The sequence below is a fragment of the Nothoprocta perdicaria genome, unplaced genomic scaffold (assembly GCF_003342845.1).
Source record: "Nothoprocta perdicaria isolate Ctin4 unplaced genomic scaffold, notPer1 scaffold_9, whole genome shotgun sequence".
In the NCBI taxonomy this organism is placed as follows: Eukaryota; Metazoa; Chordata; class Aves; order Tinamiformes; family Tinamidae; genus Nothoprocta; species Nothoprocta perdicaria.
In genome coordinates, this window is record NW_020456198.1 from 3,869,350 (window position 1) to 3,896,166 (window position 26,817).

The following is a 26,817-nucleotide window of genomic DNA, read 5'->3' on the forward strand; positions in this document are numbered from 1 at the left end:
CGAGGCGGCTCTGCCCCCCCCACGAGGGGTTCTGCCCCCCACGAGGGGTTCTGCCCCCCAACGAGGCGGCTCTGCCCCCCGTGTGCCCAAAGGGGCAGAGAGGCGCCCGCCACAGAGTCAGCCGTAAGGAACAGGAGCGCTGTAAGGAAACGCAGCTTTTCCAGGCAAAAGGAAAAAGCCAAGGAAAAAACACCCTTCTTGGTCTTTTTAAGCATTACTGCTTGGTTACCTCATGGGTTCAAGCTTTCTCATGACACAACACACTTCCCTTTCACGACAGCACCTTCTCACGGGCGCTAGGTTATTAGCTAGCTGCAGAAGAGCTTTCATAAGTTTCAAACCCTGAGCCTTGAAGATTGTCAGATTTTGTTCTGAAACTTCATAGAATCACTACAGTTGGAAAAGACCTTCATGATCATCAAGTCCAACCATAAAACCATCCACACCCTGCCTGCTAAACCATGTCCCCACATGCCTCATCTACACCGTCCTCGAGCACTCCCAGGGACGGTGACTCCTCCACTTCCCTGGGCACCCTGTTCCAAGGCTACAAGGCTTCCAAGGCTTCCTAAGATCTAACCCAGCCCTACTCTGGTGCAACCAGAGGCCATTTCTTCTTGCCCTAGTTCTTAACACTTAGTAAAGCAAGGACTATTACAGGATGACAGCGATCAGACTGAAGATAGGCAGCTTGCAAATAACATAGGTGTTTTTAACATTCTTATAGCAGAGAAATCTTGTGTTGGTAGGAAGGAGCTCTGACTGCCTTTCGCAAGACCTATGACAAAACCGTGGCCCTGGGACACCGCCTGGATATCGTGTTCTACCTCCTAAGGATCGGCCTGTTCTATATGGATAACGACCTCATCACGCGGAACATTGAAAAAGCAAAAAGGTACCTGTGGGTTGCTGAGTGCTCTGAAGCACTTTTGAACTTCACAGTGACTGTAACAAGCTGAAATTTCCATTCTCAGCAGATCAAGGCAGCTGTGCTCCCTGTTATAACATTGCTTGGATTTTTTTATACATTGTCTTCTCAACAGGTCTTGCTTATAGTTGCATCAACATTATTTTAGTATGATTCTTGAAAGTTTAAGTTGTTTCCCTGCTAATTTAAAAAAAATTGTGCTCCGCTGCTAGTTAGACAACTTGAATTTTAGCAGCAAAGGCAGCAGAAATAGTTTTCCCTGGCTGAGGCTGACAGTAATGTTTAGATGTACATCTCAAAGCTTGTCAGTGCATCTTCAGAGGTTCTAAACCTTTTTTTCTTTTGTTTTGCATACAGCCATAGCTTGTCTGCTGTTCTTGTTTCATATAATAAGATACATAAATATTTCTTTGTTCAATTTTAAGTCTCATAGAAGAAGGAGGAGACTGGGACAGGAGAAATCGCCTCAAGGTGTACCAGGGTCTTTACTGTGTGGCTATTCGAGATTTCAAGCAAGCAGCCGAGCTCTTCCTTGATACAGTTTCAACGTTCACATCCTACGAACTTATGGATTACAAAACATTTGTAACCTACACCGTCTATGTCAGCATGATTGCATTAGACAGGCCCGACCTTAGGGAGAAGGTAACGAATGGAATGACCATGCTGGTTCAGACAGACCCTCTTTAACCTCAGAACCTCATAACCTGCTTATGTCCTGGTTGGAAGTGGCAGTATTTGAACGTGCTCTTTTGGTTGCTTTCAGGTTATTAAAGGAGCAGAGATTCTGGAGGTTCTGCACAGCTTGCCGGCCGTGCGGCAGTATCTCTTCTCTCTCTACGAGTGCCGTTACTCAGCCTTCTTCCAGTCGTTAGGTGAGGCCCTGTTCTTCTGTCCATGCTATGTTTAAAGTGCTGTATTTGTTTCATATCGTGAGCAAGTTTTGTGGAGCAGCTCTATCCTTCAAGTGGTTGGTGCTCACTGTGGCCTTTCTGGTTCAGTTTCTATGTAAAACATCAAAACAAAGGAAAAGCTTTTCAGAAGTTACCTCATTCTTGCCAGTTCTGGAGAAGACTGCAGTTTTTCCTGCTGTGAGATTGAGCATAGCAGAAATAAGTAGTTTAGAAACAGCAAAAAGGCCCCTTGCTTTTGTGAAACACAAGGCCTGACAAGAGCAAAAGTTAAGAGCAGTATTGCTGATTTTAGCATGAGCTGAAAACGAAAAGTGCCAGTAGGAAAAGCCCTTTCTTCAGTGCCTAGTAATCCTTATAACTAATTTCAGAGCCACTACTTGCTTATCCAGCTTTAAGTAGGAATGTCTCTTCATATAGATACATAGTAAGTGCTGTTTGATTTCCAGCACTGCATTATTCCTATGTGTCAACAAATTCCAGCACTAACTACAGATTGGTCCTGCTAAGACCACCGTAAGAGATACTAGCTCACATCCTAGAAGTGGGACTCCATGCCAAAAAAAGGGCTGATCAGCCTAGTCACAATGTTGTTTACATGTTATTTTTGCTTGTGGTTACAGAACTATTAAGTTATATTAACTTATTTCTGTAACGCATAAAATACCCCTCGTCCTGAAGTACACAAAATACAAATAACGTTCACACCGATTACACGTTTACTAGTGCTACATACTCTGTTTCCATATTTTACATTTCTTGCAGACTTTACAGACTTGATTTCTTTTCGTTTCAGCTGTTGTAGAACAAGAGATGAAAAAAGACTGGCTGTTTGCTCCTCACTACCGATACTACGTCCGGGAAATGAGGATTCATGCATACAGCCAGCTCCTGGAGTCCTACCGGTCCCTGACGCTAGGATACATGGCAGAAGCGTTTGGAGTCAGCGTAGAATTTATAGATCAGTAAGTTACTATTTGGCTCTTTAAGTTTTTACACATCTTAGTTTACATTTTAAAATTATTTGTGAAAATCTCACTCTGGGATTCAAAACGTGCCAAGTTATGTTTGTATGGAAGAACCTGGCTCATGTTTTTAAATGAATCACGTTTTAGTAGAGAAAATAATTCAACTATTGATGACTATTTCAGTATTTCTTTCACTCTCTGAAGACTATATGAGAAATTAGTCTCTTTTTTTAATTTTTTTTATACTAGTATTTCTGTGGCCCTTTAATAAGCTATGAAAATTAATATTTTAGAGGATGATCGTTACTTAATGATGTGATGTCAAAAATTAAATGTTCCAGCTTTTAGTGTCATCACAAAACTAATGTACTCTGCAGGTCCTAGCTGGTTTCCCCACTTAGGTTTGCTGGCTTCCTAGCAGAGGACAGATAGGCAGAACCTAATTCTTTTGGCTTAAATCGGGTGTACAAAGCAGTCTCAATTTGCAGTTCTCTTGTAGTGTAAAAGCAATAGATTTAGGTCATACTAAGAACTAGCATGAAGTGCAAAATTGACTGTGCACATGGATGTCCCCCCCGCCTTTTTAATGTCTTCAGAAGAATCATTTGTCCTTTGTAGAGAAGTTTTAAGATTTTCTACCATAGAGATGTGAATATTGCTGGAAATATTCAGAAGTAAATTAATAACTGTTTCAAGAAGAACTAAATACCATTCAAGTAACAAAGATAAATGCTTTTAAGACATACCTGCTCTTTTGCTTGCAAATAACTTGCTAGTTCTTGCAACTTGTCTTACTATAGTAGGCCACTTGAACATTTTCTTTCTGGAAATATGTTCACTGTTAATTAAAACCTGTAAAATTGGATAGAATCATCACACTTAAGAGTAGTGAATTTGCTAGTCTGATCCAAACAGAAAATACAGTTAATCACAGACCTTAATTAATAGCATTATGATATAAGAATTACCTTTATCATGAAATAGGCCGCCAGTTGTTTAAGGGAAAAAAAAATGATATTTAGAGCTACTGTAAAACAAAGGACTATGAATAGATTTTAATAATTTGAGTGGCATGAAGTTTTTAGCATCAGGATAAATTCTGAATGTGCATGATCTGTGACTGCCACCTGTGAATTTGGAAGCTTTACATCCAGATTGTAAACCTTGGCCCACTGAAGGTTTAGTAAAGTGAGGGCGTCCTTGTGAAAATACATGCACTGTTGCTTCAGAAATAAAGTGTGATGAAAATAATGTCATGTGGTAACATGTTCTGTGCTGTTAGGCCTATGATTCCTTGACGAAACATCATGACTTAACCCTCTTCTTTTCTTTAATTAGGGAGCTTTCAAGATTTATTGCAGCTGGGCGATTGCACTGCAAAATAGACAAAGTAAATGAGATTGTAGAAACTAACAGGTATGCTATCAATTCCTGTAAATTGTTCTTGACAGTCCAGTTGAATTCTGTACATTTTGATGACACTTTTTGCAGAAAAGTAAATGCCTTGATGTAAAACATACTCTAATTTCTCAATCTTTTTTTTTTCCCCATAAATCTAGACCTGATAGCAAGAACTGGCAGTACCAAGAAACCATCAAGAAAGGAGATCTGCTGCTAAACAGAGTTCAGAAACTTTCCAGAGTAATTAATATGTAATTTTTTTTTAAAGCAAGGGAAGGGAATGCGAAATTTAGATGTTTAAAAAGTTTTGGAAGTAACCTATAAATATATTGTATAACTTGTTATACTGTAGGTAAGAAAATTACTAGTGAGAGAAGTAGTGTTTTTACAGTCCGCTTCATTATGTAAAACAACGTTCCATTTTGGCGTATGGATCCCAGTTCATTTATTAAATGTATGATATACTACAAAAGATCATCAAGTGTATTTTGTTCCTTTGCTTGCCTCTGTATTCCATGTATTTAATAACAAAGTGGGACCAAGACCTGTGAGCAAAAAGAACTCTTTCTACAAGAACCCAGGGTTGCTTTCCTAAAACTAATCTATTTCAACCAAAAGTGAAAACAGTTAAATAGTGGAAACTACAGTAAAAGTAGCCAAAAAAGTTGGTTGGGATTAAGCCCTGTCCAGACCAAAAGAACTGCTGTTATGAAAGGATTGGAGCTCAGGGGAGAAGGGCAGGGATGCCAATGGCCGGGATGGAGCAGAAGTCCTGGTGAGGTAGGAGCAGGGGGATGCAGGTTGCACCGGCAGCACCTTTGGGAGCACAGTCACCAGCCTGTCTTTTAAAACTGGTGCTTTTACTAGTTGCTAAAGACGATGCAACAGCAAAGTGTTACAACTGAAAACTGCTTCCTCTGTGAGGTTTGCAGATGTCAAAATGACAGTGGGAACAGTGGGAAGGTACTGCTGCAGCTTGACACAGCTGATCAAGTACGGTAGAGGGTTACGATTTCTTTGCTCACAGCTGCCAAGGAATAAATGTTTCAAGTAGGCTGCTGCCATTCTGATGACACACGGTTTCTGTCCTTAGCAGAGCCGAAGGCAGCAGCTGTTTGCCCTGCTTTCTTGGCTTGGCTCGAGAGCTTTTTTTCTCCAAAGGAAAGGGTCTGTGACTCAGCTCTGCTCGCTGTTTGATCCCAGCACATGTAGCAACAGAATCCATTTAATGCCAGTGTTCGTTGTAACCTCAGTACCTGAAGTAACACATACAGGTAGATGCCCAAAGAAGTGTCCTGGTGGTTGGAAGCTGGGAAGTGGCTGAAATCCACCCTGTGCGCAAGCATTTTTTGGCTCACCTGTCTCCTCTTTCCCTGAAGACTGGCCTCCAAAGTTAAAGGTTATCTATGAATATAATAAACATGCAGAACTTACCTGCATCCCGCAGATGACTGAGTTATTCTATGGATATTTTTCTATCTTCTCCCTTACTGATGGGTTCCTTTTATTTGCTGCTCTAGTCTTGCTAACACTGGACAAGTTGCTCTTTTCTGAAAAATTACCTGCTGTGGACAGAAGGGCATGCAGGTGAACAGTGCTCAGCTGCAGAATGAGGCCAAAAAGCATTTCCAAAACTGTCTGAGAGCAGCTCAATCAAGCTTAAGCCCTTAAACAAAGTTTTTGTACAGATTTGGCTGCAGATGTCAGCTCCAGCCATTTCTCACAGCACTAGACCAGCCCTTTTGGCTGCATTTCTCAGGCTAGTTTTTCTGCAAAAAGATTTGAATCTAGGCTAATTTGAGCAACTTTTCAGAAGAGTTTTTGAGACTTCCTTGAAGTTCGGTGGGCCAGAAATAACAAACCAAAACAGGCATATGGCCTTTTTTTTCCCTGCAACAAAGAGCCCATGCTGCTTATTAGGAACAAATCCAATAGCTAATAACAAATCCAATAGCAGAAGGGAGCCAAAGCGCCACGAAAAGCACTCAGTCCAAGGCAGAGCCCCCATGCTGCAGCGTAGCAGCCACGTGTGTTTATTATTTATTGCGGCAGAACATGGCAATAAGGAAGGACCTGATGAAAATTTGCACTTCAATAAGGGAGCTGGGCGCTCTGCTGGGGTGCAGCTCCCACGGGTGCAATTTGCTGCTGCTCTGCACGTGGGCACAGGGCCAGGTTTGCACCCACTCTGCTCCAGAGCTGCACATGCAGCAGGCCCAGCATCCAGCTTTTCTTTTTTTGCTGGAGCAGCCTTAGAGCCCGGACCATCTCCTGCACGGAGAAGGATGACATCTTCAGGCTGGAGGGACACAGCACCACATGGCACTCTAAATGCAGAGGGCAAATACATAAAACGCTGCCTAAAAGGTGCACGCAGACTTAAGCACACAGAACCTTTAACATTCAGCTTTGCATTTTGCCTGCATTACCCATTGGGCTCAAATGTCTCTATCAGTGAACAACCATTCCTAAATAATAAAATGGTATTTTCTCACAAAACAATCAGTGGCAGAAGATACTTTTCACTCACCTAAGGAAAGTGGGTGTTCACTGGATAGATTCCAACACTTGGTCAGAAAGTGTTTTTCAGAACAAACCTACCAAACTCGCAGAGTGGCTGGGAAAAATAGCAATGCACGGAGGACGCGCTCCCGCTCGGGCAGCGTGCCCTGGGCAGCCCCTCATAGCAGCACCTACTGCAACCCTGGTGAGCACCAGATGATGAAGGATGCTCTGCCCAGTTAGAGCTTTGAGGTAAAGAACTCAGAGATCCAGAAAATACAAGCAACCTCTTTCTTTACATGCCAGTTTTAGGAGGATACATAATTCTACTTCAGATGCAGCTAAACACAGAGCAGATCCTTCACTTTTGAACAGGATGCAGGTAGCAGAGCTACAAACTTGCCTGAATTTGCGGATGACGCAAGAGCAGAGCTCAGCAGTGCGGTCCGAGGTCCCACACATCTCGTGCTGCGGTCACTGCAGAGCCCCACAGCACCGCTTCAGTGCCAACAGCACCCAGCACGGAGCAGAAACCTGAAATTTCCTACTAGAAAAGAAAAAAAAAAGTTTGCAGGAAAGTGAAAAAAATCTTTACACAACACAGAAGTTAACATAAATTCAGAATATGGAAAGACAAATGAGAGCGTGCTTGCTGCCTGCTGTCACTTGCATCTTGCAGCAGTGATTCCAAATGTTACTTTCTACAGAAAAGTTGGTTTCCTTTCGGTTACAAGAGTGAAAAACTGGAATCGTTTAACTTAACTCCATCTTAACTCCACTAGCAGCTTTTCCAGCTCTACATATAGCTGCTCCGGAGCCACGTGCCACACAGGACTGCCCGAGTCACCGTCGGGAAAGACCTGTGAGACTCTTCAACCTGTTCAAGTCACACAATGTATTTTTACAGTCAAAATATGGATTTTCTCATGGGAAAAAAAAAAAGGTCTTAATCCAAAATGCCTTGTAGTGCGTGAAGCCCCAATCTTACCAGACTTACTTACTCCTATAGTATCCATATCTCATGTAATGCTGAAGTAAAGTGAATTTGACCACATCCAGTTATCTGAAATTAGTTCACATAGGCACCAATATAGCGAATGCTTTCCTTTAATGGTGAATGATTTTATAATGAAGCAGAAACATATAATGTATTCCATGCAACCAACCTCATTTATTGAAAAGTCCTAATTTTATTGCCTTGTTTAGTAACATGTTTGTTCAACAAACTAATCTTTTTCATGAAGCAAAGCACAACTTTTTCTTATAAATAGTATAAATTATTTTATTTACAGAAACTTGTTACAAAACAAATAGACTATATATTTATTTTTCTTTTAAATATCCAAAGTAATTTTTCTATCCCATGACATTTGTTCATGTACTATACAGCAGCCAACACAGAGTTCAGCTGATCAGATGCTCTTGATTATGTATACAAATTATCAAACTATTCACACATTTTACACAGGAGATTGCTTTTAGAACCAGGCTCAATACCGAGCAAGATGCTTTCAAGGCCTACATTCACATTGACATTATGTAGTGCTCATTTTAAAATTATCTTTAAAACGTAAAATGCCTTGCACAAAATGTAAAAATGATTATTTTCGGCTGAACAGCGAAACATTAAGAATCTTTTCAAGCCCAATTCCCTCCTCCAGGACAGAATGAGAGAAAGATGAGAGAGAGATTCCTTGGCAAGAGAACTCTTACAGGAAGACAACTGCCTTAGAAATGTCATTTGGAAATTAGTTTTAATGGTTTTAAGAGGTACCTGTGGGTAATTTTTGTTTTGTTTTTTTCCTGGAATATGAGATATTTTGAACATTTTCTAAATTATTTCATTTACAAATGAATAACTCCCCTTACCCTCCCCAAAATGAGGCAGTTAAGCAAACTGCTGGTCGAAACCACATTGGAGACCCTTGGCGCTATTTGCAGATGCATTATTAATGGGATTGTTTCAACACAAAGTATTCTAAGTAAAACATTTTACAAAGGTTACCAGCATCATTCATTTTCTTTTGTCAACCCATCTCATTAAAATTTGTGTGTGTGTGTGTGTGTGTGTGTGTGTGTATGTATATATATACACAGGTATATAAATACGTGTGTATATATAGATAGATGGAAAAAGCAAGCTCCAAAATTTCAACTGAACATTCAAGTCTTTTAAGGAGAAGCTGTCTAAACAGTCCAAGCTTAAAACTAGTTATATCAGGCACTTTCAGTTTTTCCATTAGTTTTAAACCACATGAGACCCACACAAAGGCGCACGCACACACACACACACGCACACAAACACATTAAAGAAAAAAAGAGGAAAAAAAGGAAAGAAAAACAAAAAAAGAGAGAGAGAGAGAGAGAAGCAGTGTGTCACTTAACTAAATGTAGTCTTCTGGGAATCAGGCAACCGATAAGCAAAATGCCATTTGGAGCATTTGGCCTGGGATCCTGCAGCCGGATCGCTCGGCCGCTCCTGCGGATCCATCCCAAGACGTGGGAAGGGACACGGCTTTCCCGAAACAGAGGCATCCCTTAAGTTGCAAAGTAGGCATGTTACTATTGGCTTGGCAGTGAACCACTTCAAATTATAAAAAGGTATTTGCTCTTTTTTTTTTTTTAATTAATTAATAAATAAATACTAGATGATCTCAATTGTACCAAAACTGGATATAAGAAAAAAAGACCTGTGCAAAAATACATATTTAAATATGTACAATCAATTAACAAAATATGTCTTCTGAAATAGGGATACTTCAATATTTATAATAGAACAAGAAATTCCAAAATAAAGATACAAAAGTATGTCTTTTTCTTGTATAATTCTTTGTTCATCATTGCAGCAATTTTTTAGGTTAAGAAAACTGCAGGAGTCATAACGAGAAGTTGGAAAGACTATAAAAACTGTATCTCTTAAATTAATACCAAAATCTGTCTAGAAACAACCCAGCCACTGCAAATTCAATTTTGCAAGGAAAATTAATTTTAAGCTTCCTTAATTATTTACAGTAAGATCTACGTGACAATAAAAGCTTCAGGAACAACGTTCGGCTTATAACCAAGATCTAAAACATAATATTTAAGCAGGTCTATGCTCAAGGGCAGACGGAGTTGATGATGTTCTAGTTTTGGACTCCCGATGGCTTAACCCTACACAACTATCTTTAGGAACGGGCTCTAGGTGAGCACAGCGATTGAGGATCACCTTTTTCCAAACGTCTGCACGCTCCTGAGGGAGCCTGGATTTGCCATTATGCTTTCAGCTCAACGGAACCTTAAAACATAAGAGAGTTTGATCACAAACTCACCAGCGCTGGTTCTCATCTCTTCTGCTGCCTTTGCATTTCTGTGTCTCAAGAGTCGAATTGCACTTGTGACTTGAGCTATCTGGGAGTGAAATTTTGCCCCAGGGACTTCATCAGAACACGGATTTCACCCCAAACATGCAGGATTTCATAGAATTTGATTCTCCTTTGTGGAATACGCATGTTACTTTGTTTCCCTTTAAGCTAAACCAATCATCGTTTTAACAATGCTATCAACAGGGCATCTTATTAAATAGGATTTATTTTTTTAGTTCCTGAAAAGTTTTCTTTTCCTTTTTTTATAACATTTGCATAATAAAGGACTTAGGCGCGGTGCTTTCTGCACGCGACCCCTTGTACGGATTCAAAGCTAAAGTGTCTGCATAGAGGCTTGTCCTAACGATGATTTCGTAGCGAGCTCGGGTTAAACCGAAAGCACGACCAGGTAAAACAACTACGTGACTGCTACTCTTAGTGGCTTTGGATTCCCTGATGTACTGTTGGCCACTGGGGAGAAGGCGAGCAATGTGTCAGGCTCAGATTGTCTCTTCTCAGCAATAGCTGGTGCCCCTTTAAGGCAGAAAATAAGTATATTCTTTGTTAGTCATTTGTTGTCCTTTGCTTTGCCCCTTAGTAAAAGTCTAGTCCGTTTTGCGACTTTACCTGATGTTTAAAAACGTAACCAAAACATCCAGATGAATTAAACTATAGTAACAGTGAGCCCTTTAGCGGAATTCATCTTTGAGGTGTTTTGAAGCAAGACGAAAGATTTCGTAAAAACTGACTGGACTGATATAAAACTGTGTAAAGCCCCTTTTGCTCATAAAACCTGGGCGGCCGTGAGAGGATGACTGCAACGAAACCTCTGCATTTAACGTGGGGCTCGGCTGCTAAACAGCCACCTAGCCCCGACCTTGGAAATACTCTGTCTGAGAGCGGGTGAAAGCAAAACACGCTGATGATCTAGTTATACAAACAAGGCATAAAATGATTGGGTTTTATTTCATTTTTCTTTTTAGAAAATATTTAAATACTTTAAATACTCCGTTTTAAAAAGGGCTTTTTTTTTTTTTTTTTTTTTTTTACAGGCTGGAAGGCAAATCCAGCCTAGTTTTACCAATACAGTTATAACTCTTTTTAAATAACAAAGGCTCGTGGTATACAGTATAGGTCAAGAAATATGTTCTTTGGGCATATAGTTTTAGAGGTTATTTGCCTTTGTCCGTTTGCTATTTTTGGATTTCTTTTAAACAAAATTAACTAACTTTTACTTTCTTCAGCAATCAAATCGTATTCAAAATAATAGAAAATAATTTCTGTATCATGCAAATACAACATTATTTTTATACTTGTTCTCTGAGCAATGGCCTCAAACAAGTCTTTTTGTTTTTTGTGTATTTTTTTTAAGGTTTTTTTTTTGAAACTCCTGATAGCTTCTTATCCCAAATTACTTGCAAAAGGCTGGGCAAAACACAGACTATTTATTTTTTTTTTAATTGTGCTATTTTGATGTTCCATTAAAGGAACATTGCTATAAAAACACTAAAGCCATATTCCCTTCTCGAGGGCTTCTTTCCATTGTGCCGCACACATTTCCCCCTGCGTGGAGGGGTCCTCTCTATTGACAGTGTCTGTCTGGGAGCCACCACCTACAAAAGACACCATCAGTATAAAAATAAGTCCACAGTAATGGTTTTTCCCCCCCCAGAAAACATTCTTTTGCCCAGCCAATCTATGTCAAATAGTGGCAAGATGATGTACTCCTGTAAGTAAAAATCTCACAGATTTGTAGCAAACAGTCCAGACCACCGTTAACACTGATAAGAGCAATTATGTGGCTGAACTTCATCCAGTGTCCATTTCTAGTATATTCACTGCTACAGACATGGCTTCAGGGAAATTCCTTGCTTGAGTGACAGTCCAGTAGATTTCCACACCTGAGGACCATGGGAAGCTGGGATAACTCAAGGCATCTTGGAGTTCAGAATTCCAGATGGAGGTTTTGCTTGTAGTGAAAACTGTCCAGTTCTTTCCTCACCATGGTGTATTCAGCTATCAGGGACGGGCCTTTGGCTTTTGACCAAACAGACAAACAGAAAGGTGAGTGAGCAAGGCTACCAGCATGGGCTCCCCAAGGGACATTTGCTGCACAACAAGAGCATATTTGGGGGACTAGCATCAAGTACAACGTGTCATTGCTAATATGTAGCTGGCCTGCACTTCCAGGGCCCAAGCGAGTGCTCTTTAACATTACAATGGTTTTATAGATATTTCCTTCCTAAATTCATTCAAATTTTTATTTATGTTGCACAGCTGAAATAAAAACTACCAGGTGTCAAAAAAGGTTCCCTCCTACAAATGCTTTTTTTTTCATTACAGTAAGCATATTCATAACATAAAACCAGTGAGAGTCTTGCTCTATGGCTGAAGCTGAAAATTCAGAAACCATTCTGAAAAAGATCTTTCTGACCTCCTACCTCTTCACTTACAAAGATTCAGGGCTTTAATAGCAGAAGCAGCAAAACATTTCTCAGTTTTTCCAACATGGCAAACAAGTCCCAAAATACTCATGGAGTTAGGGTGACTGACCTGCAATTCTGTTGCAAAGTTGCTCCTCAAAACTTTCCTTGTCTATGCTCTCTGTAAAAATATATTAAATACTTTTTGCTCCTCCAACTGGTCCTCTGAATCAATGTGAATATGTTAATAATTCTGAAATACAAGTTTCTAAACTATTTCTCATTCTAACCTCTCTAGTACTTTCAACAATACACTAGTTCCACACTAGTTTAGACACTCCTTAAAATTAACTAAAATCAAGGCCTCACAAATTCCTGAGATCTGCTTTCTTTGCAGTGGATCTTTTACAGACAAAAAAGGTTTCTATCTTATTTATAACATTTAATCTCGTTATTACTAAGAAGTTAGTCAATGACACCTTGGGATAATAGGCTTATTTTATCACAGTTCCTTTATAACCAGTACTATTATATTCCAGTTTGTAAAATATTTATCACTAAAAAAAAAAAATATTGGGCTGAAACATTTAGCTCAATTGCCCTGTTTTGAAGGAAGTTTTTCATTTTCTAGTGTGTGAAGGGGATTTCATCTGAGAGCGATTCACAGGAACAAATGCAGAACTTGGGATGCTTTTTCTTGAATTACAGAAAAAACAAACACACAAACAAAACATCCCAATACTTTATGTGAGAAAAGTGTTCATAAGAATCTTATGAAAGTGTACTCAGTATCAAAAAAAGCCCAAAATAAGTAATGGGCAAACTGAAGAAGGGGCAACTACCTTTTACAAGAATTGCACGAGGCATTGGCTAGCTCACAGTTCAGACAGCACCATCAATGCAAGTGTGTGGAGAAAGACATTCCCACCAGCAGATACCGAGTCAAAACTTCATACCTGATGAAGGAGAGAATTGTTCATCAGTCCTTGTGTCCCTGGGATTGCACCAGTGTGCTTTGCATGAACATTATTCACCGATGGCAATTTGGCAACTTTGTTTGACTTGCTGCTGCTGCTGCTGCTGTTTATGCCACTCGAACCAGGTGAGCACTTCCTTTTCTTTCCTATTAATTTATCTAGGGAAGGATGCGAATGTGAAAAACTGCTGTGTGAATTGACAGTCAGCTCACTGGACTGATGAACAAATGGCCCTAAGGAGAGAGTGGAATCGCTACTGTTCATCATCACACTCATTCTTTTTATGGATTCTGCAGGGCTTCCAGTCGGAGGACCCCTCCCTGATTGGTCATGCTTGAGGCTAACGGAGTTAGCTTTACTAGTCATACAGTTGAGGCCAACGCTGTGGGACGAAGACGTCACCGACGGGTGGTAGGAGGTCCCAGAGTTTCCAGAGTTAACCACACAGTTTTTTCTAAAGGACTCTGTGGAATGAGAAGGTGCTAGCAGTGCGGAACTGTTTTTACGCTTCTTTCCTGAGCCGCCGCTGCTGCTGGCGCTGCCGGTGCTGTTACAGGTGCCACTGCCAGCAGAAGATTCCTTAGGTTTAAAAGATTTGCTGGATTTCAATTTCTGAGGTTTGCTGGGCATAGGTGAAGGTACGGAGGAAAGCACTGTAGGTGTTGAAGGGGATGAAGACACTTGTCTTGATTGCATACTGCAGACAGGATCCACTGCACCCAAAGCAGCAGGATTGGCATTTAGCGTAGTTCCGTGCGACGGTACCGATTTGCTGTTCAGAGACACGGAGGAAGGAGACACCAGTGCTGGCGATGACATAACCGTGGTGGGCAAGAGGAAACCTGCTGCACTGACGCCGTACTGGGAGGCAGGCATTGAGTTTGTCCGATGCGGGGCACGAACGGATGTCGTGGTACTGGATGCCGGAGGAATTTTCCTGCAGAAAGAGAAAAAAAGAAATCTGGGTGGCCACCATTCTGCAGAATAATACAAAGCGTAATAGTACTATATTTCCAGTGCTATATTTTCAGTTTGATTAATGCCACTAAAATATTCCATTGAATTAACTGTTATCTGTGGCGTAAAAACGTAAAGCACAGACTACCAACCTTTGGTTTAATATGAACACAAGGTTACTTTTGTGCAACTAAATCTACAGAGTTACATATTTCTACAAATACCAGCCAGGTTAACAAGGCCTCCATTTCCACTTACTTCCACATCTGTGAATTAAGATGCTTCTCCACCATGAAGTTAAGTGCACATCGAATACGGTTCCACCGCTTATCAAACACGTAATAACCTCTTCCAATTTGCCGACTACCAAATGTGCAAAACTGAAAAGACAGGTTTTTACTGGTGTTATCTACTTTCAGTAACAACTCTCTGAATAATAACTCACTTGCTTATTAAAAATAAGCTAAATGAATTTGCTTTAATATGCTCAAAGCAATAGTTAAAAAATAAAACAAAAAATACACTAGAATTTTTATTTCCATACTATAACAGCTATTTAAAATTTTTAAGCATACTGCATTGGGATTATTTTCTTTCCATCTGGTATCATTTCTAATCAACTGCAGCAGTCAAATTTGAATCCCTCTGATTAAACTGGCAAGGACAGCAGTACTCTGAGAAGCTGTCAGCTTTTCTGTTTGTAAGGAGTTAAACAAACAAATAAAACCTTATGCACCTTATGGTTCAACTCCTTTTAACAAGCCCTTACTATTTATTTGAAAACAGTAATAACAACCACTCTCATATGGAAGACTTCTAATGTTAGCACACTAGGATGCAATTCACAATCATTCCAAGTCTGTCATCTAGTGGTACAAATTAAAGAAATCCAGAAGTTGTATCAAATGCTGAAAAAAATCCAGTATTTTGTTTTTTGGAAATAAACGTATACCATATGTGCTAACTTCTGTCAGGATTTAAATATGATAATACATGTGGTGGTTACTTCTACATGGATGGAAGGCATCTCTTAGTAAAAATGTCAAAAGAGAAAATCTAATGATGAAGTGTCACTTAAAACCACATTATTTGTATACCCTTATTCTACACTGATCATTTTCTGGAAATCCCACCTTGCCACCTACCCCACATCGCTCTTCATAGCGATTCTAATTCCTTCAGCATTTGGGCATTTTGATTTCTTTAGCATTGCAAAAGTGAGCTGCACAGCGTATTTTCATGACATCTTTACTTTGCAAGTACAGTGAAACCTTCACTTGTCTATTTGGCAATACAATTATTTGCTTAAAACACAAAGAAAAAAATATCATGTACACCACAGAAGACACCCTTAAACCCCCCAGGATCATTTCTTCACCAATTTGGATCTAGTCAGAGACCAAGGTTAACTTCAACTCGGAACGTACAGCGGCTGGCTGAGGATGATGACCTGAATAATGACAATCCAGTTTTTCAACGGGCTCTTCCTTTTCGTCACATTCTCCCTCATCGCTGGATAACCGAGATGCTGGCTCAGCTGCAGGCAAGGGAGGGTGTGGGGACTCGTGGACAGAAGGAGAATCGCTCGGGGCATTTCCACTGTGCTGGGCTGGGCAGCCGGGAGGCCTGGCAAGGAAAGCAGGGCAGCTGTGAGCTGAGCAAACACTGGTTTTTGCCACTGTTAAACACGAGCTTAGCAAGCATTTAAGCTCACTTTTTTTTTCATTACCAACAAGAGGGACTTTGCATTAACAAGTTTCCAATGTTTTCTCCATTCTCAGCAAATCTACTGAGAGGAAAGAGGCGTTGCGCCCACAGAACAGCAGTACTGCCTGCTTGTTGCAGAACTGCCTTCATTGATATAATTCACTTCTTATTAATTAAGGAATCTCACTGTCTTTGCTATGAGACATGGCTCTGCATGGAATTACTCATTGTAGCTGGTCACCAGGTCCAGAGCAAAAATACTGCCCTCCAATGGAGCCACTTCTCTCTTTCAAAACCCATACCGTGAAACTATCAGCATTTGCTTTGTACCTACCAGAAATGCAGATTTTCCTTACCTTGGAAGACTGGGCGGGTGAGGTTTGGGTTTATTAGGTAATAAAGGCTTTGATTCTGTAAGAGTAACTCCATGAGAATTTTGGTGCAGCTCCTGGGAAGTTTTAGTAGGTGAGGGATGTGGTTCCCTGAGAGGGGGCATCTGCTGATGATGATCCGAATGTCGAAGAAACTCCTTTTCCCTGGTTTTGCTTTTGTGCTCGGCTAACAACACATCAAATCGTTTTCTTCGACCCTGTACAGCCCTCCGCTGGGTTAAGGAATGTGTCTACAAATCCAGGAATAAATCATTAATCCCAGGCTATTAGATTTGTGGAGATTAAACACTCAAACACATGTCTAGAATTCTAGAACAAAGAAAATCATCACATTTGCGGTTTAGTAAATAAGCAGGCAAATGGCTTGTAAAAGAAGTTTTAAAATTGCTTAGTGCATGATAATGTCCCTGTATGATAAAAAAAAAAAATGAAAACCAGCAATTGCTTGAGAAAATTCTTTTAAGGTCCATTCAAACTTCTAAAAGAAGCTGCCAAATCTCTTGGAGGACTAGAGTTTCAAAGTTTTTCACATCTGTATTTTAATTGCCAGTAATAAAACGGTATCTGAAACCATTTTTCCTTATCTTATAGTGCATAACAAAAATATTTAATATTTACTTTCGCCCATAAAATTTTTAACACAAATTTAAAAAACAGACTTCTAATGCAAAACACTGCAACATACAAAATATTCAAAAAGCCTTTATCTGCTTTCTTCTAATATACTAACATTCTTTGAAAGTTAACGTAATGAAATACACATTCAGCATAAAATAGAGCAGAATCCAGTCAGGCACAACTCAAAGTCCTTTGAACATTCCAAGTGCTGTATAGGGCAAGATGCATGTGGCACAATTTCTAGGTAATGCAAAGCAGATGCAAGTTATTTTTTGATTGCTAAATTATACACAGTATCTTAGTTTTCATATGGCATAGCAAGTTTGATTGGACTGACTGCATCTATTATTTGAACAGTAGGTGTAATACAAGGAATTGCTGAGAAATTCTTTTAATTTATTTCTTTAAAACTTTGGGGTTGGCCAGTTCTCTTGGAAGAGACTTGATGCTCTCCCTCCTGTCAGCACAACCATTCCCTCTGCAATTCCAAAAGGGCAAGAAGAACGTTCAAGTTCACTTCCTTTGGATCATTAGTACCAGCTTCCTTTTACCTTTGTTCTGCAGGTGGTTTATTTACCAGATGCTTCCCCTGCTGACAGTTCAGCTGCTTGGCAGGAAAGTAGCTAAATATTACACAATTGCTCAGGATTTAGAGTTCTGGTTCCTTGGGCTAAGTGATACCTTCCCCGCCAAGGAAGGGTGCTCTGAGCCAGAAGACACTCTTCATCAAATTGAAAGTTTTTAAGAGATGGTTTAATTTAGAGTTGGACCTCTAGGCATACTTTGTGGCTTCTTCAGATTACTCATTTCTGAGTAAGCTCAAGTCCTGCATCAGGCAGGGTTAGCACTTACATAACTACTTTTTCAGTATCTACCACAGACTTTTTTTTAAAACAAGAGAGCTTTTTTATCTAAATCTTACATACACAAATAATACTTCCAATGCTTATGACGGACTTTCAAAAATTCTCCAGGTTTTCTCCAAGAAGAATAGCAACATTGCTGGTCTCACACTATCTGCATGTGGAATAATGTTATAATCTTTCCAATGACAACATTCTGTTTAAAGGCGTTGTAAAAAGCAAAAACTAAAAAACTTTTTGGGTTGCTGTAAGGAATATATATCTTTTCATAAGCAAGTTAATTGAATTTTAAATATAGTTCCTTCTTCATTTTTTTGCAGCATGTTGCCAGATGTTACCAAGATGTGTTACCATTTGTAGTGCTAAATACTGACAGCAAAAAAATAGCAGCTTCCAGTTTTGTGTGATGTTATTCAGGAAATTAAATTTAAACTTTTCATCACAGTGTTATTCTGATTAAGATATCCTACCTTGCATGTCAAAGACCTAGTGCAGGGCTTCTTGGTTTCCACATCAATGACACCACAGTATATATCAGGATCAAATTCTCTCTCTGTAAAAGGTACATAAATATGCCATCATTGAAAACAAATGCCTGTCATAAAGACACTTTGGAACACCAAGATTTATTTTCATCATAAAACTTACCCAAACCAAAAACTATTTTTCAAGTGCAACACATGCAAATGCACAAATAAAATTACTGAATGAAAACCAAACACATTCTGTTCTCACAGCGTGTCATGCTGAAATACAGGTCTCACTTCTGCAAACAGAATGGAGAAACCTACAGCTGCACAAGATCCCAAAGCAGAAGTAGATCCTGCATGATATTTTTAAATTTCTTTTTAATGTAAACACCATCTTGCAAAACCAAGAACCTATTTAAGAGGTCACCATCAAAATGAACAGTCCCAATTGATGTTTGTTGCTGTTGAGCTTCTCTACCCTTCAAAGTTTGTAATCGAGTTACTGTGTTTACAGAGCAGACTGTCAGTTGTTCAGTTTTCCACATACCTATAGACCTTTCAGATAAAAAGAAGAAAAATCTTTTCCTAGCTAATTCCACTACTCTTTAAGATGGAAGAGTGTGATTTTAAAACTGTAGGAATTGATAGGCCTCTAAGACTGAGATAGCTTGAAATGTTGCTGAGGTTTTCTGAAACTATCTGCAAATTAAACAGGTAAATTCCAACAATCTAGCATGTACCGTTTAAGTTTAATTTAAGATCATATGACAGTTAATAGTTGCTTTATTTTGGAGCTTATATCTTTGCAAACATTTATATGGAAGCTCAGACTTGACTAGGTCTGTTTCTATATATGCCAATACATGCAATATAGCAAATAATATTTAAAAAATTACCTGACAATCTTTTATGTAGAAATTTCCTATTATTTGTATTTTCTTCAGGTTTCTTTTCCAAAAATGGAGGCACAGAGAGAAGACCTTTACCATTCAGTATCTGTCCAGGGGAAGGCAAGGGTGGCTTTGGTATTGAGGGACAATTAAGGCCAGTCTTTATTGAGGAACTCACAGTAGTAGAACAAGTTGGACCAACAGCAGCTTTCAGTTGGGCACCATCTATCTTTGGATGAATCTTTTCCACTTTGACAGATGGAGTCATGCTATTATTTATGGGAAAAATGAGTAAAAAAAAAAATCAGGGAATTGTAGTATCATGGAGCTGTAAGTTATCAGAACTACCTAAAATATATTTTATTCCTTCACAATACTCTGATCTATTCACGATACAGATTTAATTAGTTGACCTGCCCATTCTATTCCCAGTTTTTTTTTTTCATATCCTTTTTCACATTTTTTGAGAATATTCAAAAACTTATGTCCTCTTTTCCCCACTTCCTCCTAAGTATTTCAAGGAGTCATCAAGGATTTCAGAAGCTGCAGTTTCAATTCAGAGTTACAATATATCACAAAAGCAACCAAACGGTCCTGTTATGTCCCAGGAAGCAAGGACTGTTCTTCAATGTGTGCAGGTCAAAAAAAAAAAAAAAAAAAAAAAAAACCACCCACCGGAATCAAGGCTAAAATACACTTAAGACTAAGGTAAACATATTTGATCAGAGACCTGAGTTCCCTTTAGTAGAAATGATCTTTATCCTTACTCAGGATACACCTTTGCAAGACTTCTCATTCAATAATGCCATTAGTATATCCATAATCTTAAATTTGGCAGCTAGAAGAGATCTAGGGGAGTTGCAAAATGTCATCTTTTAAACCATAAAGAAATGCTAAATGTTACAATAATCCCTATACAAGTAATAACACTTAATTGTTTGTCAAAATGCATACTCACATTTTATCATGGGGAACTTTGCTATGCTGTACCGGATGCATTAGCCTATTGTTTCCACTGATCTGCAGCTTGTCTTTGGGTGATTTCAACAACTTGGAATTGGATGATGATGCACTAGTACCTCCACTGGATGAACGATTGCTCCCACTTCCACTGCTACCTTTGTTTTTTGAAGGGAAAGATGAAATGAGGGAAAATACTGAAGAGGAAGGAGGAGTCAAAGGCGGCTTGCTAGAGGAGCTGTGTCTTCTTTCTGAAAAGAAAAGGAGAAGAAGGGGGGTTAAATTCCCAGAGCCCACATAGAAACAGTTCTTAAATACTTTGTGGTGTCATTTATTCTATTAACATTTTTTCTTTATTGGACACACACAGCGTGGAGGATCCGAGTGGCGCTGGAATCCCCGCGGCTCCGTTCAGCGCCGGTCCCCACTTGGCTCCACGAGCCCCTCTCAGCTTTGGGAGCAACGTCCTTCAGCCCCTGCAGCCTGGCTTTTAATAACACTTCCCACTCTCCCTGCATCCTTAAGAGCAAGAAGGCGAGAATCAAACCCAGACCTCAGACACACAAAGCAGGGGCAGAGCTATCTTTGAGCCAGGCCAGCTTGAATATCAGATTTCTGCAAAGAATAACAATTATCTCTTCTTATACCTCCTAACGGTGAGAAAGATGCTGGAGTAAGACTTTCAAGTTTTATTTCGTGATAACCTTTGCATAGAGGCTCATGCACTGATTTACACTGTCATTTTTCCCATTACTAATTCTATTCTCCATTTCTTAATATGATCAGTTTAGGGAAGAATTCTTTTCTACGTATTATACCAAAAGGACCAATAACGACTGTAATAAAGGGCTACAGACGCTCCTCTGTGAAAAAGCATTTCTCAGCATTTGCATAAAGAGAGATCAGGTTCCACCAGTGAAAGTGCTGGAAAAGAAAAGGCAAAATTGATAAAGTCTAGGAGAACATTAACACGAATTAACACGAATATGTTTCTTTGTATTGCTTCAGCTAGAACAGTTCGTGCTTTCAAGACAGCTCTCTGGAACAATGAATTCTCAGTCACAATCTACATGACAGCTCATGGAGGACCCAGCTCTGCCCACACATGCACGTGTTAATTGACTGGTCAACTGATAGCTGGACACCTGTGATTCCTAGATGATATATGTTATCAACAACTGCTTATAGATGGGTCTCTGGCAATCAAACACATGCAAGCCATGGATCTAAGAGAGAGAACCAAGAATTAACAGGTCCATGTATAGAGTGGAAAGGTGCCTTCTTCTTGCCAGTAATAATATCAACCAGTAATCGCAACCAGTACTGTGAATAGTACCCGAGTGCACCATTTGGCTATCCCAATTACAGAAGCAACTTACAGGTCTTGACATTAATTAACCTCAGTCCTCAAGGAAGCAGGCTACTCGTGAAGTTACAACAACTATAGTCAACTCTTTCACTTGCAAGACAGTGAAAGTCCTGCCCAGTGCAAACTGTCCAGAAGTCTGTAACTCTCCAGAAGAGGCAAAATAACACATTTTAATGACCCAGATTTCTCCCTGCCACACTCCTAAGTGGAGAAATGCCACACATGCAGATGACAGGCAGCCAGGACTCTGTTCAGGGCAGGAAAAACTTCCTTCTTTCAAAGAGTAAGTTAGCAGCCCTGAAGCAACCTGGGCAAGCACATCACCTGCTTCTGCAAGCAAGAGTAGCAGGGGGCAGCACTGAGGGAAAAAGCAAGAGGAAGACAGAAGTATCCAGGACCCGGCACACCGAATTCTTACAGATGTGGGGAACTAGAATATTAAGCATGTTCATTAGCTCATAAGATTTATAGATATAAAAGCCTAGTGCTTTGTCTAGGAAATTCCAGTCAAGAAATGGTCTTTGGAGTCTTGAACCAAGTGATATATGTTTCTCTGTTTGTCTACCTGCAAAATGGGTGTAAATTACCTAAGGAACCTTCATTGAAAGAATCAGTCACTTCTCTATTCACACTTAAAAGAAAAGCTCAGAGATCTCCGCTGAAATGCCCAACAGAAATACAGAACAAATGCAGTGATTTATCATCCCACCTGAAGAAATAACAGCTTTAAAATTATTCCTATTTAGAATGACAAGGTGACTAATCACCTGTGACGTTCAATATGATCTACTTACTTGAGTCCTAAGGAACCAGATGCCATCCGAGAGATCTCAAGTGAAGTATGTTAGCATATTTATACTCTAGTAAATGGCTGTGCTTCTTATGTGACATAGTGCTTATTGCCAAATGTCTTTTTATAGCAATGGCAAGAATCCCCGAGCAGCTTTGATAAGTTACTATTTGAGGGCCATTAGTTCAGCGATGCTAGCCCCATATACGAGTGACAGAATTACTCTGTGAAATAATGGGAAAAAATCTGCAATATTCCTCTATTTTTTTGTATACCTAACAAATTCAAAGTTCAAAGAATCCAGAGCAGTCCCAGAGCTCGCCCCTCTACCAAAGATTTTCTCATCATATTTCATTTCCCCACATTCTTATAAAATTCATGTTAACAAGCTCTATTTTGTAAAACTTCAAAAATCTAATATCTTTTCTTCTTATGAAAGAAAGTTAGTATCACTTTCCAGATGACATATATTTTAAGCAAGAGATACTTATTTAGTGAATGAACTGTCAGATGACATAGCCTTTTAATTGAAAAATTGCTACCAAGCTGTCACTGAATAATCAAGACAACTGTGCATATTATGCTAAACATTATAATGATGAATTCTGCTAATCACCTGCCAGTCTGTTAAAGTTCCCGTTTATCATTAACTCTGACTCAGCTTGAAAATATTTAAAAATATAATTAACTCCAGGTGTTCAGTTTTCAAATTTTACAAGCTAACATCCCTGTCCTTTTCCTTCACCGAACTCTTTTGAAAGGGAAACAATTTTTTATGGCAGGATTGCTTTTATAACACGTCAAAGTGCTATTACAAATATTGCACCTGTGTAATATGTCTCTAATCTTTAGAATCTGTGGGGTGCTTTTGTTTTGTTTTTTGAAGCTAGAAAGATGCAGTCTAAGCTTTGGAGAAATAGCCCCAAAGTCTTCCCTCAATCACTTACAGGCTTGTAATAGATACATGACAGAAAATGTATCAGAGAAAGAAAACTGAACCATATAGTTTTGTCCTCAGTGTCACTGGGGATGTGCTGAGCACTCTCTACACACGGTATTTTGCAGTATCTGACCCAAAACGAAAGCCTGCATTGGATGTTACACCTTAACAGAGAACTCCTCCCTAAGAATCCTTGTTCTTATACAATATCTATGTGGTTGTACGGAGAAGAGCTGCATGGAGAGGTAGAAAGCTGTGAAAAGAGACTGCAGCCCAGCAAACAGCCTGCGTGTGGTGACTGGGGCACGCACTGAACCCGCAGCTTGGAAAAACCCAGTGACGGTTTGTGTGCAATGGGACGTAGTTGTGTTCACTGGGACCTCGGACACTGAGACAAACACACACAGACTGCCAAAGTGCACAGAACATCACCACCAAATGGGCACTGATAAAGCAAAATCTTTTTCAAGAGTTTTAAGAATATGAAAGAGACTCACTAGGCCTCTAGTCTGGCTGCCAATTTTGGTGGCTTTAAAAATCGCATTTTCCATTATATGTTTTTTTTCACTCATCAAATGCAATACAAAAGCTCCAAACTCTAGTATATGCAGACTACCTAAGACATCCATGCAAAGTAACCACAGCCCAACTTCTGACCAAATGGAAAATAGAAAGAGGGAGGAGGGCACTGGGAGAAGAAAAATAATAATGCTTCTCCCCACTTTTGGTTTCCATCAGTGGGTAAACACTCGGACTTACCATGATTTATATTAGCAGAAGATATCCTTTTATAGAAAAAGAGATTCTGTTTTTCACAGAAACATGTCTTTCTTTCCTATACGCTTTGAAAATAAATTAATAAAAGAAAGGAATCGTAACAGCACCTTAATGTTCAAGGCATTCTCCTCAGGCTTACACTTAGTTCCTAAGCATTAGAGAGTGGTGTTCACTCTCTCAATGCATCAATAATAGCTTTGGGCAGCAAAATATAATATATACGGCTCAAGTTTCAGAAACCCATTTTTTTACACTGCCTCCTTATGTAAGTACTGGGCAAGAAGTCAAACTGACCTGTGCCAGCGCCAGCCGAAGCAGCATTAAAAATGCAGCACGCCCATTGAAACACACACACGGGCCCAGCTCAGAGTGTGGCACAACCGCACGTACCCTGTGGAAAACCAGTTCTAAAAGAGCCTAGCTTAGGCGCGAGGATTTAAGTCAGCCTATGGAACTAAATGTTTGCATTGATGCAAAGTATGAAAGTAAATGCTTACGTTGCTATTAATACATCCGTGTTGTCTAGAGTAGAAGGTGGATAGAAGTGCTGTTGAGGACAAAGTTTTCTTTCCTGGTCACACCTGAGCTGCTACGCGGCTCGTTTTGCTGTCGGTGGTTTGGCCTGCCAGCAGCACTGCTGCTCTGTGCAGATAAATCCCTTCCTAGGCACACCCATCCAAGGAAAGACATTCCCTGTAATGAGCTAATACTCCCACCAGTCAAATTTTAAGTCACGAGTCAGGACATTCACAGCAGGGCACAGACAGCTACGAATACCTGATTTGATACCTCTCAACAGGGTTAAGTTAAAACAGAGAACTCTTCCAATGCCACTGGAGCACAGAGAAGTCACCTTATCTGTGACATGCCTGAGTAGGGGGAGGAATGTTTCACTGGGTCAAAAGAAACTAAAAAATGAAAGACTAAAATTCAGTAGCTGCTGCAGCCTCATCTGTTAATTCCACTTCAGAAATCCCATAAACTAAGGTATTTTCCAAGTTGGAAGCCCTCTCTCCCTTTAGTTTCCTCCTCCTCCTTTTAACGAGATTGCTAAACTCTTGACAAACTGCTCAGCATCTCCCTATTGCCTTCTATGGTGAAATCTAGCAGCAATTCAGGAGCCAGACGCCAGCGTGTGCCTGAGTGTGCACCAGTTCAGCAGGCACATTTCCCTCCAAGCGCAGGGAAATTTCAGCTCTCTTCTTTTAAGCAACCTTAGTCTGTGGAATTAGGCAAGTATTTCAACTTTTCACATCCAATATTGATAGTTGCATCAAAAATATAAATAAAAAGCAAAAACAAAGGAAAAAAAAAGGCGCTTAAATTCGGAAAGGAGTGAATGACTCAAGCTCTGTGGAAGGAGTGGCCACAGCCCAGCCCCTGTTTCCTGCTCAGCAGTTAGGAGAGCGGATGCCTGTGGAGCATCAGCCCAGGTGAGGGCCCTGCTGGGGAGCTCAGAGGACCGTTTCCACCGAGACAGGCACAGCTGAACAGAGCCACGAAGCATGGGAGACTTGACATTAACAACTCCATCTACCTGAATTGAATTCACAGCACTGGAAAATGCCTAGAGCCTCACTGACCAGAGGTGCCAGAAATCCTGTGTGCTAAGACACAAGCAGTAGTGCTAAAGATACATCCCTGCCCTGCATTTTCTGTCGCCACCCACCAGAGCAGGGCACCTCTCACAGCTGCAGATTTCCCTGCAGCAGCAGCTGACATCCCCTTTGCAGGGCAGCAATGGTCCGCCAGGGATCTCGATCTGCTGCTCGCTCGCTTCCTGCCACTTCATTATCTAGCTCTAATCAGGGGCCTGCATCCCGAGGATTCTGCCTTAATCTTCCACTGATGTCCCTTTAATCATCTGATTGGTTTTGTTTGCAGCTCAAGTCAGCCGGAGATCACTCCATCTTCAGCCCTGCTGCGGGGAAAACTTGCACTTTCGGCAAGAAAAATGTCCTTTGCCCAAAGTTCTGCTTTTTCACTCCAGCAAGAAAGTTGCAGGAAAGAACATGCACAGAGCAAAAGCTACAAATACGAGAGATTATCAAGGTTTGCTTGGCACGAGCACAACCCGTCACGTCACCCGAGAGAATTCATGCTGCTATTTCATTTAAAAATAGTAAATAAATAAAAAAGCACAGTGCTTGCAAGCAGCAGTTGCTTCTTGTGTTTATCACCCAGTGTTGGGCAAACCACAAAGAGAATCTGCCTGCTAGTCATGCAAGCTCCTGGCATTGCCTTGGGAGAAAAACAACCCTTCAGTGGGAAAGGACAAAAAAAGCAGTTAAGGAAGTAGGCTATTTATACTGCAGCAAACCAAATGCAGCTTGGGGTGGCACATAAGAGCACGCACCGAGTTATTTCATGTATTGACATTGTTTCCCACAAAACTCTTCCTTATCTTCACCGGTTATTTGAAGTTGTAAATAAGTGGTAGCAGGTATAAACTATTTACCCAAGGAACAGGTTTGTAGAACTGGCTTTGCACATACCAGGCTGGCAGTCCCGAGGCAGCCTAACGGGCTGCACTTCCTCACTTGAAAAACGCTCGGCGCGTTTGCAGTGCAGAGGAGTTGCAACTGCCTGTGATTCATATCATCCCTTAAAGAGGCAATTAAGCTACATTG

At 40.2% G+C, this 26,817-nt stretch overlaps 2 protein-coding genes across 2 annotated transcripts in view; one reads left to right on the forward strand and one right to left on the reverse strand.

Moving 5' to 3' along the window:
• Window positions 1-4,648, forward strand: part of PSMD6 (proteasome 26S subunit, non-ATPase 6) — an 8,936-nt gene extending 4,288 nt beyond the window's left edge. The window contains exons 2-7 of the mRNA XM_026052606.1: window positions 750-895; window positions 1,354-1,573; window positions 1,695-1,803; window positions 2,636-2,804; window positions 4,146-4,223; window positions 4,367-4,648. Coding sequence (XP_025908391.1) covers window positions 750-895; window positions 1,354-1,573; window positions 1,695-1,803; window positions 2,636-2,804; window positions 4,146-4,223; window positions 4,367-4,463 — 819 coding nt within the window. The 3' untranslated portion in view covers window positions 4,464-4,648. The remainder of the gene's footprint in view (window positions 1-749; window positions 896-1,353; window positions 1,574-1,694; window positions 1,804-2,635; window positions 2,805-4,145; window positions 4,224-4,366) is intronic.
• A 6,519-nt stretch (window positions 4,649-11,167) lies between these two features.
• ATXN7 (ataxin 7) overlaps window positions 11,168-26,817 on the reverse strand; it is a 53,905-nt gene continuing 38,255 nt past the window's right edge. Inside the window, exons 4-11 of the mRNA XM_026052695.1 lie at window positions 20,310-20,562; window positions 19,358-19,620; window positions 18,462-18,544; window positions 16,475-16,740; window positions 15,839-16,037; window positions 14,670-14,791; window positions 13,434-14,391; window positions 11,168-12,091 (exon numbers count right to left, since the gene is read on the reverse strand). Coding sequence (XP_025908480.1) covers window positions 12,074-12,091; window positions 13,434-14,391; window positions 14,670-14,791; window positions 15,839-16,037; window positions 16,475-16,740; window positions 18,462-18,544; window positions 19,358-19,620; window positions 20,310-20,562 — 2,162 coding nt within the window. The 3' untranslated portion in view covers window positions 11,168-12,073. The remainder of the gene's footprint in view (window positions 12,092-13,433; window positions 14,392-14,669; window positions 14,792-15,838; window positions 16,038-16,474; window positions 16,741-18,461; window positions 18,545-19,357; window positions 19,621-20,309; window positions 20,563-26,817) is intronic.